This window comes from Nanorana parkeri, unplaced genomic scaffold, assembly GCF_000935625.1.
Source record: "Nanorana parkeri isolate BGI_ZX_2015 unplaced genomic scaffold, ASM93562v1 scaffold216, whole genome shotgun sequence".
In the NCBI taxonomy this organism is placed as follows: Eukaryota; Metazoa; Chordata; class Amphibia; order Anura; family Dicroglossidae; genus Nanorana; species Nanorana parkeri.
The window spans coordinates 1,285,840-1,299,275 of NW_017306484.1; the positions used below are offsets into that span (position 1 = coordinate 1,285,840).

At 45.3% G+C, this 13,436-nt stretch overlaps 1 protein-coding gene across 1 annotated transcript in view; it reads right to left on the bottom strand.

The window, feature by feature from the left end:
* PLCG2 (phospholipase C gamma 2) overlaps positions 1–13,436 on the bottom strand; it is a 100,374-nt gene that overhangs the window by 3,011 nt on the left and 83,927 nt on the right. Inside the window, exons 31-33 of the mRNA XM_018555893.1 lie at positions 11,387–11,475; positions 6,690–6,862; positions 1,871–1,917 (exon numbers count right to left, since the gene is read on the bottom strand). Of these exons, the coding sequence (XP_018411395.1) occupies positions 1,872–1,917; positions 6,690–6,862; positions 11,387–11,475 (308 nt within the window). The 3' untranslated portion in view covers position 1,871. The remainder of the gene's footprint in view (positions 1–1,870; positions 1,918–6,689; positions 6,863–11,386; positions 11,476–13,436) is intronic.

A 13,436-nucleotide genomic window follows, 5' to 3' on the forward strand; every position in this document is an offset into this window, starting at 1 on the left:
AAGGAATTTGTTAAAAGACTGGTGACATTTTGATAATATTCTGGAGTTCCTATCACTTTATGTTCCGGTGACAATGGTCAGAGAGTTTGAATCTTACCTGCGGGATCAACAAACAGCACAAGAAAAAAAGTCAGAGATTCTAATGCTACCAAATGCTATCCAAATATATAATGAATAAAAGCGTGTTGACATGTTGAAAAGATACAGTTTATCTTGGCACTAGCTGATCCATGAGTGCACTCATTAGGTCACATCTGTCCCAGAGGTTTAATGGCCCTGGTATATCAAGAAACCTTCTGTAATAACTAATCATTTCTTGTTCCAGTGTTGGTTGTTATTTTTATTTAATTTGCACTTGGGGCTCAAAAGAAGGCAAAAACAGCAATCATGTTCAATGAGCAAAACACATAAAATATATACTGTAATAATGATGTCTGTGGTGAGTCCCCATGTAATATGTTACACCTTAAGAATCTACGCAAGCCTACAAGAATCTGTTCATAAATTAAATATTGTATTCCTTTACCTGGAATGACCTTGGAGTCCTAAAAGAGTCAGGGACACCGTTTTTCAATCTAGCTCTGAGATATAATACTGTTGGGATGTTTGGGTTTACTCTTGACCTTTATCCCAGTTGGTCATGCCTAGGTACACCTCCCAGGGGAACCTCAAAGAGTTACCTTCATAAAACATCAAAAAGGATCTTTACCCTGAGGCTCATTTGGCACTTCCAAGCTCAAAGGATCTTTACCCTGAGACTCATTTGGTACTTCCAAGCTCAGTGGATCTTTACCCTGAGACTCATTTGAAACTTCTAAGCTCAAGGGATCTTTACCCTGAGACTCATTTGGTACTTCTAAGCTCAATGGATATTTACCATGAGACTCATTTGGTACCTTTAAGCTCAAAGGAATTTACCTTAAGAAGCATTTGGTACTTCTAAAGATGCTCAAAGGATCTTTACCCTGAGACTCATTTGGTACTTCTAAGTTCAAATGAGCTTTACCCTGAGATTCACCTAAACTGCCACACACATTTCACCATAAAGTAAGCCCAGAAATCATACAGGCAAGCCAGCTTCCACCACCTGCAGCCACCATATCATTCTGTTAGCCATTAGCCGTGTCATTATTATTGGCTTTGCTTCTTTTTTACTACCACTTAATTATTAGTATGCTGGTCATAAGTTTTTTACATATACCACTAACCTTTGCATAGAAGAACTGGCACAACCTGCTGCAGATTGAGGCATCTAAAGCATATAATGACTTTAGGAAAAGTCAGTGGTAAGAAACACCTCCACCACATGCCATAAAGACATTATGGGATATCTCCCAATAGGTTTCCAAAGTCTCAACTTGCATTATGAGATGTAATAGGGGTCTTTCTTTGCCTTAACTTTTCTGAAAGTCAAAAACCAAGTACTGTAAGCATCTGCAACAGGAGAGGTTGCTGGTCAGAACATGGTGGTGTCTAAAGGGCTAGCTTGATATGTAATAAGTAACAGTTGGTTCATACAGACCAAGCAAAATAGAAAGAGTCTCCTGTCATGTTGGGAGCCCAGAGAGTTGAGATAGAACACCCCTCCATTCCAGGATTAGTTGCTATGTTTTGATGAACGGTCCCATGTCTTCCTTGGAATTTGTGTTCTTTGTTTGACCATGGACTCAAGAGTTTCAGTTTTACATTTCACCTGTGCTGGGGAAATCTGGCTCTATGGATCAACCAATAAGCATATCTGTGTGTAAGGACTTACTACCTGGAGGGTTCCAATTTGTAGGCAAATTAATTCTACGGTACATGGAAAAATCCCCTCCGCTAACTTCCCCAGTTTTACCCAGAGCACGGATCTGTCTTAGGTGTCAATTACCTTAGTAATCAAGCAGATTTTGATGGCTGTACTTGCGGTGCCCTGGTCTGCAATAAGAGAGAGATAAGGAGTGATTCTAAAAAAGTGATGTTACAATGCTTTGAAATGTTCTTTTCCACAATCCTCTTTTTTTTGTCTTCAAACAAAACACAGCTGCATATTAATTAGATTCACAGTGAATGATTTTATTCCGAGCAAACCGACTTTCTAATAAATGTCTCTCCATATTCCAAGGGATAACGAAGGGTAGAGATAATAAGAGACAGAGGATTAGAATGGCGTTGAGGCTAGTCTGATATGGAGAATGTTAATACATTGCTGGATAACATTAGGCTGTTTGGCTTCCATGCCTTTCAAAGCCAACAGTTATACACTATATACTGTAGGTGATAGTGATGGAATAGACATATACTATATGGCTAAAAGTTTGTAGACTCGTGACCATCACACCTATATGAGATTGTTGGACAACCTATTTTAAACCTTGGACATTACTATGGAGTTATACACTGAGTGGCCCGATTATTATAACCATCTCATCAGTACTTTGTTGGGGCACAAGATAACTCCACGAGATGACTTCGTTGGGCCGCCTCGTGACTCCACAAGATGTTGAAAGGTGATGCGAGGAATCTGACACGGCACTGTTGCCCTTCTGTTGACTTGTACCAGTCTTGCCACTCTCCATTCTGCCCTAACATTGACTAGTGGCTGACGGCCACAATTCGCACGTTCAGACCCAGATTTTCGGCTGACAGTCCGGTCTTTAAACACTTTAACAATGAGCCCCTCTTGAACATTTAACGAATTCTGCTGTTTTGCTGATACTCGCTCCAAGGCTCCGAGCGCCAACAATAATCCCACGTTCAAAGGCTGTTAAATTGCGTTGTTTACCCGTATCTTCAGAATCACTTCTACTGTCGTGGTAAACAACCTGCTTCCCTATTTATAATGGTCTGGCCCTCTAGCAACTTCAGCGCGAAATTAAAGCTAATTATAGCTAATTTGCCTACAAACGTCAGGTGGTCATAATAAACTGGCCACTCAGTGTATAGTTACATAGTATTTGAGGTTGAATAAAGACACAGGTCCATCAAGTTCAACCTTTTGAGTTGGTCCCTCTTTGTAGCTATAACATCCTTCATTTTTCTTATTCAGCTGAAAGAACATTTGTGGGTTCAGGTACTAATATTGGATGAGATGACCGGGCTCACGATCAGCATTCTAATTCATCCCAAAGGTGTTCAGTAGGGTTGAGGTGCAGGACACTCGAGTTCCTCCACACTGGATTTATCAAATCATGTATTTTTGAAGATAGCTTTGTACACAGGGACACAGTCATGTCAGAACAGTAAAGGGCCTTCACCGAAAAAGTTGGAATGGTACAATTCTGTAAAATGTCTTGGTATGCGGTAGCCTCATCAGTTCACTGGAAACACTTGAACTTGGACAGGTGGCCATATACTGTTTGGTCATCTTCATATGGTGATGGTGAGATGTCCAGAAACTTTTGGCCATATAGTGTATTAACCGTTGTCCATGAAGTCTGACTTTTTTGGGTTTTAGATTGTCTTGGTCATTTCCAAGTTCGAAATCCATCTTCCTGCCACTATGTGTCCTGATCTGCATGCCTATGACCACATTGAGGGTTAAAGCTGAACTCCAGGCAAACAGCTATATACACAGTTGCCATACATTCATGGGGGGAGTTTTACCTCCCAAAGATTACAATTTTGTCCAGCTAGTCCTGGGATACATGGCCCTGCCAGGTAGCACAGTGAGCCCAGTGACCTGACTTTTATTCACTGCAGTTAAGCCATACAGTTTGGTCATCTCTCCATCCCCAGCCTGTTATACTGATTCCTCACCCTCTCTTAGTTCTGCTCGGCAGGGAAAGCAAAAGGCTGGTAATTTCAGGTACAGTGGTACCTCGGTTCACAAACTTAATTCGTTCCACGATTCTGGTTGCGAACCGAATTGGTCGCAAATCGAATCAAACTGTGACCAGACCGCGATCTTGACTAGAGGAAGCCACGACCAGCGTCAGAGCGGGGAAGATGGCTGCGGTTGTGTTCGTCACCTGATGCGGAGTTCGTGAACGGAAGCAAAATTTTGCTGAACTTCCTGTTTGCGAACCGAGGTACCACTGTACTTACACTGCCTGCATTAAAAAATGTTTACTGATGTATTGATGAATACTGAGCTGCAATCATTTGTATCTTTCATATCTGCACAGAGTTCAGCTTTAGTAAGGACATGGACCGTATAGAAAATCTGATAGAGGTCCTGATCTTGTTCCCATTCTATCCAAAACTACAAAGACAAAAAGTTTTGGCTGGAATTAGGCTTTAAAACCCACAAATATTCTTTAGATTCCCTTTATCCCCTATTCATTTCCATATCTCATTATCGTTGTTGTTGTGCTTTCTCTGAAGTCTGGGAGGGCTTGTCCTTACCAGCTGCATTGGGGAGGAATTTACTAAAGCTGGAGCAGCTCTGCATAGTAACCAATCAGCTTCCCTCTTCAGCTTGTCCAGTTAGTCTTTGAAAATTAAAGCTAGAAGCTGATTGGTTACCATGGGAGACGGCTCCAGATTCTGTCTGCCTTTATTTTTCTGTAGTGTCGGTAAAATACACGGCCATCGGAAAAGTCATTGGGCCAGATAAACCATAAGCTGCTATTTTTGATGCACCAAAGCATTCAATTTGAAGGTTACAACTAAAGTGGCAACTTAACAAATAAAACAAAATCTGAGCCAATTAAATAACGGCTCAGAAACTGAATTTATCATTATGTGGCGCAATAGAGGTGTGCGGTAGCGGGCCAAGAGGATGATGGCGCAAGGCGGTTTCGTATTCCGCTAAGTGCCAAATAAACTATATGCGCTGCCAAGATGTCACGTGTCCAATTCCTCAGCAACCGCCAAGCTTAGTTTGTCTGGCCCATTGTCTTCAATGGAATCTGTTCCCACTGATGAGCTGCATTGTTGTGATTTGCAAAAGCAGAACTTCCTTTTTGCTGCATTTTGGGTGCGTTTACCTTGCTGTTCATAATATCCATTAAAGTTGAATCTTACAAAAATGTAACGCACGTCAACATATGACAACACGCCATGCATTAAAGTCTATGTAAACCCGGCCACCATAATCTCCTATATGCTTTATTATGTTAATGTTATTTAAAAAGTAATTTTCAGTATTTGAAAATCTGCAGCTTTCATTAAAATAATCATTGCTGATCCTGCCATGAAGGATTTTGTCCAGGCACTTCCTGTTACAGGGTGATAACGCTCCTGATTGTGCTTCTGTGTTGTCACCCAGTCACATGATCCTGCCATGAAGGTCCTTATCCAGGCACGTCCTGTTACAAGGTGATAAAGCTGCTGATTGTGCTTCTGTGTTGTCACCCAGTCACATGATCCTGCCATGGAGACTACAAGTGACCATTATAACACACATTACACAAGCATAGTCCACTACTGGCACCATCAGGAAACCAACCCTAAAAACATACTGCAGCCATTGCTGGAGTGCATGTAGGCAGGAAGTGTGTGCAAAGATGCTGCAAAAAGTAAAAAGTATTTAGGTTAAAAAAAAATGCACCTGGGCCCTAGAAAACGAAAAGGTTTACATGTACTTTAAAGCATGCATTGTGATGTGAACGAGCCCTCGGTTAGCGTAAGAGAACACTGAAAGTGAAATTTGCCAACAACCACAGACAGACACCAACCTCTTTTGAGAACCAAGTGCAAAAGGAAAGGTGAGAACCGAATTGCCACCACCAGCTAGGACATAGTTATGCAACCACAACACCAGAAAACAAAGGAGGAATGTGACCACAATAAAGGCATCTATAGAAGTGCAAAGGGTCCTACTGGTACACCGTATCAGTAGGATACCTGTGAAGATGAGTCACCACCACCAACTAAAACATGCGTGAAAAACCCATAGGATCCCCACAGCCCAGCATGCTCCAGGAACGGTTAAAATGAGTGGTCACCATCATCTTAGAGCCACTCTGTCAATCAATGTGTGAAAGTGTTCCCTCAAAGAATACATGGAATTCTCACATCTCCTGCTACCCAAGCCACTGAATTTTGCTGTAGTAAAGAGAAACCGTCAGAACTTGATACTTCTGGAAGCATTGATTTCCTGGTCCCGGTCACCTGCGGCACTCTGTGGTTCCGTCTGTTGGCTGCTACGTCACTACAATACACAGTAGTGATGAAGGGGCCAGTGAATCCAACCAAGGGACCAGGAAATCAGCACTCCTGGAAGTATGTGGGAGTCTGAAGATTCTTTAGCCGGTGGTTTCCCTTCACTACAGTGGAGATGGGCAGCAAGAGTGGTGAGTATTCCATATCTTCGTTGATCTTAGCAACAGCATCACTTTAAGGTGTACAGGCCGCTGGATGTTATACAATACCTGGATTGGGATTTTCCATTTCCAAAAAACAATCCAAGATTTCAGTTTTGAGTAGAGGCCAATTAATGGTATCACCCACCATTTATTTGTCAACCCTCAGGGTTTCCAGCTACATGATCTCTATCCCTGAATTCCCAGCTCCATCCACCACAAGAGATTCTCAGTCTTTCTGTAATACATCTCAGAGAATGCATCAAAAGGAATGAGACTGCAAAGAGTGGGGGGCAGAGCCCAGAAATCTGGTGAGTAGATCCCAGCACTGGTAGTGTCTGAAGTTGGTGGGTACCATAAGACTGCAGCATACACCATAAACTTGGTTGCTTTTGTTTGCATTGAGTCACTTTTTTAGGCTCACATGAGAGAAGTCGGGAATGAGATATTGTGTAGACGTACCTCCTAGCAACGGGGTCCGGGATTGTCCTGGTGTCATTCATTGGCTGCCGCCCCATGGCTTCTCGGTTAGGAACTCTCATGTTGTCATGTGTGTCGTACAAAGCTACCTCGGGATTATGGACTCCTCGCCGCCGAAGATCTCCGGAGGAAGTATACAAGCCTTCTTCATTTCCCTAAAGGGACAGTGATGACATGATTATCTACAAACAGCCAACACCCGCCTTCTATATTCCTGGTGTACAACAGGAGCTCAGATACATTTCTGGGGTCCCCACATTGTTACAGAGTACACACAATCCCCGGGTTACGAACAAGATAGGGACTGTAGGTTTGTTCTTAAGCTGAAATTGTATGTAAGTTGGAACAGGTACATTTTTTCTTGTTTTGGATAGCATAGGGAAGGGTTAACCCCCTGTAAAGTTTGTTTTGCTGTGTGTGCCCCTGTTCAGAAGATTTCACCTCACTTTCTGTCCCTGTGACAATTGGATTTTGAAAATGTTGGGTTGTCGTGGAAACAAGGATTGGTGATAAAGCTTCATTTGTGACACCTTTTTCCCCATGATAACTCTTACAGGAGGGGTCTGCCTTTGTAACCTTGATGTCAATTATCATGACACAGAGATTGGGGTCACAGACACCAAGGGGGTGATTTCTAAACTTTCTGCCCAGTGTGTAGCTGGGTAAATGCCGGTCGCAGTCATACAGCCACTAGATGGCGCTGAGAAGAATAACAATTTACAGGAAGCCAAGCCAATACTTACTAGGTTACTTTGTAACTGGATAAAATTGTCAAATCCAGACTAGTCTAAAAATAGCCATTCCATAGAAACTGCAATTTTGTGCGTTCCTCTGAGTTAATTACCTATTACCTTATTCATTATATTACTGGTCCTGACAGCTACTGATGAGAGAGCAGATCGAGGGGGCTGATTTAGAAATCTTCCCTCCAGCGTACAGCTGGGCGAATGCCGTTCACACAGCCCTGCTGCCACTAAGTGGCGCTGAGGAGCATAAGGGGTTTCCTATGCTCCTTAGCTCCACCTAGTGGCGACAGTGTCATGCAAACCCATGGTTCTGACAGCTACTGATGAGAGAGCAGATCGAGGGGGCTGCTTTAGAAATCTTCCCTCCAGCGTACAGCTGGGTGAATGCCGTTCACACAGCCCTGCTGCCACTAGGTGGCGCTGAAGAGCTTAGGGGTTTCCTATGCTCTTTAGCTCCATCTAGTGGCGGCAGTGTCATGCAAACACATGGTTCTGACAGCTACTGATGAGAGAGCAGATCGAGGGGGCTGATTTATAAATCTTCCCTCCAGCGTAGAGCTGGGTGAATGCCATTCGCCCAGCTCTACCGCCACCAGGTGGTGCTGAGGAGCATAGGAGTTTCCTATGCTCCTTAGCTCCATCTAGTGGCAGCAGTCTCATGCAAACCCAACTATACACGCCAGATACTATAACCACATGAATCTATACTGTACATGATTCGGTATGAACTCTCCCTTAGGACTGGAATTGTATCCTCAGCCTAGCATCCCTTTGGTGTACTTTCCATGCGGTGGGGGAGCAGTCACACACACACAGCAGCTAAAAATAAAATCCCGGTCTGAGCGAACAGCATTGAGATCCCCGGGAACTACAAAAGCGTGTTTTTTGCCACTGGGATTGTAACTTTTTTCTCTCTCTCTCAAATGATAATTAGGTTTTGCTGACAAAGCTCAAAGCGACCAAGACTTTTTTTTTTCCGCTGCACTCAATTGTCTTCATGACGCTTTTGAGCCGACGATTACAGAGACGCTGCTTGCAGCAGTCACCGAATAAAATAAAAGCTTGCCCAATATCACGAGAAAAAAAAAAAAGATATTCTTTAAAAATGACTCAATTTTCCTAACTGACAACATAATCAGAAGTGTAATTTAGGCTTACTTAGTGTCTTAAACAGCTCTGTGTTGCGGAGACCCGGAAAATTCTAGAGCAGAGCCATCTGTAGGCCCGTTATCATCTCGCATTTCCCATCGAAGTGCCTGCAGATGTGCTTTTTATCAAAGCAGGCCCACTATTAAATTATAAGCGCTTATTGAGGAGTTCTCAAGTCACAGAACAGATGGATGGAGGCTCTGATCGGGTTTTAATTTTTGCATTCAGATTACATTGGCAGGGAGTCTGGATCTGTAACGGCTGTAAAAAAATTTCACGCTCTGCTGTAGAGCGGGGCAAACGTTTGGAGAGCCTCCTCCTACGGGATGAAAACGTCTTGTTTGGGAAATTTCGGAAAGGCGTTGAGGAAGATTAATGGCTGCCTGGGAGGAGATAATGTCTGGAAGACTATAGGCGAATTATGACTGTATCAACTCATATTTGGCTCAGGCTGATTGCGCTGGATCACCGTGCTGGAATGAGACGACGGTTAGGACCATTGTGAGGGCATTGATCACGTGATCTGACTATGTCATACCAAAAGCATGCAGACAATTTAACTGTAGGAAGAGCCTTTAAAGCCTATCTCCCTCTACCCTTCCAATAGGGCTACCCCGGTATTGTTCGCAGCCCACTTCTCTTCCCTCTTTTTTACTTACCTGATCCCCACTCTCCCAGCATTGGGTACCAACCTTCTCCCTTCTGCTCTAACTTGTAAAGCACTTTCACTTACCTGATCCCCGCTCCCCCAGCATTGGGTGCCTACCCCTCTCTCTTCTGCTCCAACTTGTAAAGCACTTTTAATTACCTGATCCCCGCTGCCCTGGTATTGGCCGCCCACCTCTCTTCCCTCCACTCCTACTTGTAAAGCACTTTTACTTACCTGATCCCCACTCCCCCGGAATTGGCTGCCCACTCCTCTTCCCTCCACTACAACTTGTAAAGCACTTTTACTTAGCTGATCCCTGCTCCCCCAATATTGGTCGCCCACCTCTCTTCCCTTCACTCCTACTTGTAAAGCACTTTTACTTACCTGATCCCCGCTCCCCCGATATTGGTCGCCCACCTCTCTTCCCTCCGCTCCTACTTGTAAAGCACTTTTACTTACCTGATCCCCACTCCCCCGGCATTGGCTGCTCACCTCTCTTCCCTCCGCTACAACTTGTAAAGCACTTTTACTTACCTAATCCCCGCTCACCCCGTATTGGCAGCCCACCTCTCTTCCCTTCACTCCTACTTGTAAAGCACTTTTACTTACTTGATCCCCACTTCCCTGGTATTGGCCGCTCACCGCTCTCCCCCTGCTCCAACTTCTAAAGTACTTCTACTTACCTGATCCCCGCTCCCGCAGGGAAAAAGACTGGCCCCCTCAGCCTCTTCCCCCTCCGCTCCGGCAGTCACTGTACCTCCGTATTCTCACCTATAATGCAGGGCTATGGGGATCAGGTAAGTAAAAGTACTGACCACCATAGATTTCCCTCTCTCTTCTTCTCATTTCCTGATCCCCACTCCCCCGGAATTGGGTGCCCACCCCTCTCCCCTCCACTCCGCCTTGTAAAGCACTTTTACTTACCTGATCCCCACTTCCCTGGTATTGACCGCTCGCCGCTCTCCCCCCTGCTCCAACTTATAAAGTACTTTTATTACCTAATCCCCACTCCCACAGCCTCTTCCCCACTGTCCCACGGTATTTTCTCATATAATGCAGGGCTATGGGGATCAGGTAAATAAAAGTGCTGACCTCCAAGGATTTCCCTCTCTCTTCGTCTCATTTCCTTTTCTGACTATCTGCCAGTCAGTGAAGGGAAATCTCCCCAATAGGGAACAGAGAGCAATAAAAAGTAGTATTAGACTCTCAATCTTTCTTACAACAATGATTCCAGATCACATGCATATACATTGCCCAGCAAAGTATTTCTTTAATGTTTTGCCCAATCGCTTATAGCCATCCTGTTTCCAAACTGTTCCAAATCTCTCAGCTCCACTTCCCTTAACTTCCTGTTGAGTACATGATCACAAGGGACAGAGCAGTCTCCAGCAGCTGTCCGCCTACTAGCTTGGAGAGGGGGGGGGGAGTAGGGAAGGGGGTGGGGAGTAAGGAGGAGGGGAGTGCCTTGCCTTGCTGTGTCTGTGTGTTTGTGGACACACACACAGCTTACTCGCACACACAAGGGTGGCTCTGTAGGACCCTGCAAGGGGAAGGAGTCACCCTAAAACAGGATATCAGGGGCAGCAGCTGATTTTTGCAGTAAGCTTAAACCTTTACACATCAAGGATCATTTGAAATAGATTAAAAACCTTTTGACTTTAAAGGAGAACTATGAGGTGAGTGCTTTTCACTCACCTCATAGTTCTAGTCGACCTGTGACAATGAGACTGTCACAGGTCGGCTAGAACTATGAGGCGAGTGAAAAGCACTCACCTCATAGTTCTAGTCGACCTGTGACAATGAGACTGTCACAGGTCGGCTAGAACTATGAGGCGAGTGAAAAGCACTCACCTCATAGTTCTAGTCGACCTGTGACAATGAGACTGTCACAGGTCGGCTAGAACTATGAGGCGAGTGAAAAGCACTCACCTCATAGTTCTAGTCGACCTGTGACAATGAGACTGTCACAGGTCGGCTAGAACTATGAGGCGAGTGAAAAGCACTCACCTCATAGTTCTCCTTTAAGATGACTTTAACAGATCTGATAACGGGTCCAGTATAATGTCCCTCCAAAGAAGAGGCCCCACCTTGCACAGCCATCCATGAAAATATAATTCTTTGTATGGAGTACTCACCAGATCTTTCTTTATTTGGCAATGGACCAGAAGTGAAGCTAACTCCATATTTTCACCATAACCATTTTTCAGGGGAACCGATCGATATCCTAAAAGACATGATTGGAATGATTATTTTCTATGACCCTATTCTCTCTATTCCTTCTAACTCTGTATGACTCCATTTATCTTTCCTGCCATGTCTTACAAGATGCCGTCACTGATGAAATATAGGTCCAAAGCTGAATTCCAGGAAGACATAAAAACAAAAATGATTGCAGCTCCGTATTCATGAATACATAATTTCATGTCTTTGTTTTACATGCAATCAGAGCAAGTGCCGAAATCTGACCTGGTATCGGCCTCTTGCAGTCTACTGTACAGCAGAGTTCAGACTGGGAGAGGCAGAACCAGCACAAGGAGTCAATGAGCTGTGCTGTAGTGCAAGACGTATGTTTGATGGGAAGAGAGAGCAGAGCGATTGAGAGATGTTCTCATCCGCCTGCTGATTCTCCTTTCACTGTCCAGTCCCAGGCTGGGGGAGGAACAAGACCTCTAAGTGTTACTTAACCGCAGCAGAGAAAAATCAGGTGTCTAGCCCTACCAGAAAGCTCTGTGTGGCAGAGTTGTGTACATCTCAGAGCCGGATGGACAGAAATACAAATCCTTTGACAGGTAACACTACCCCTATATATATATTTGCATTCCAGCTGAATATTTAGCCATGTGTCCTAAATTCAATCAATTCCACACATTATTAAGTCCAAAACAATCCTCCTCTGGTCAGTTACACATTGCTAGGATTGTATTAAAATTCCTTGCACTACCTGCCGCTGTTTGTATTGATACTCACACATGGATTCCACTCACATCCTACTTCCTGAGTGGGAGGGTCTTTCTGCTACAGTCACATGATCAGCAATGAACCAATCACGTGTGCAGAAAGTGACATTTCTGGGGGAGTTATCTACGCTAACCATGTACAGAGCACCCCCCATACAAGGAAGCCATATTTGTTTAATTTTGACTCTGAACCTCCCTGCCTCCCAGCACCCCTACAACTGCACCCCTGACTCTGAACCTTCTTACCACACAGCACCCCTGACTCTGAACCTCCTTGCCACCCAGCATCCCTACCACTGCACCCCTGACTTTGAACCTCCTTACCACCCAGCACCCCTGACTCTGAACCTCCTTACCACCCAGCACCCCTACCACTGCACCCCTGACTCTGAACCTCCTTACCCCCCAGCACCCCTTCCACTGCACCCCTGACTGAACATTCCTACCACCCAGCACCCCTATCACTTCACTCCCAACTCTTGAACCTCCCCACCACGCCGCACCCATGACACTGCACTCCCAATTCTGAACCTCAGTACCACCCAGCACCCCTACCACTGCACCCCTGACTCTGAACCTCCTTACCACCCAGCACCCCTACCACTGCACCCCTTACTCTGAACCTCCATGCCACCCAGCACCTCTGACGCTGAACCTCCCTGCCACCCAGCACAAAAAATTCTGAACCTCAGTACCACCCAGCACCCCTACCACTGCACCCCTGACTCTGAACCTCCTTACCACCCAGCACCCCTACCACTGCACCCCTGACTCTGAACCTCCCTGCCACCCAGCACCCCTGACTCTGAACCTCCCTGCCACCCAGCACCCCTGACTCTGAACTTCCATACCACCCAGCACCCCTACCACTTCACCCCTGACTCTGAACCTCCCTGCCACACCGCACCTATGACACTGCACTCCCGATTCTGAACCTCAGTACCACCCAGCACCCCTACCACTACACCCCTAACTCTGAACCTCCTTACCACCCAGCACCCCTACCACTGCACCCCTGACTCTGAATCTCCCTACCACCCAGCACCCCTACCACTGCACCCGACTCTGAACCGCCCTGCCTCCTGCCACACATGACACTGCACCTGAACACCCCAGACACTTCCAGTGCAGCCTGTAGATGCAGATCATCTCAGACACTACTATAAGCCTGACAGAGGGATACCCCTTACCCAGTCTAGTCCTATTCTTGCTCTCCATGCCCCAAGCA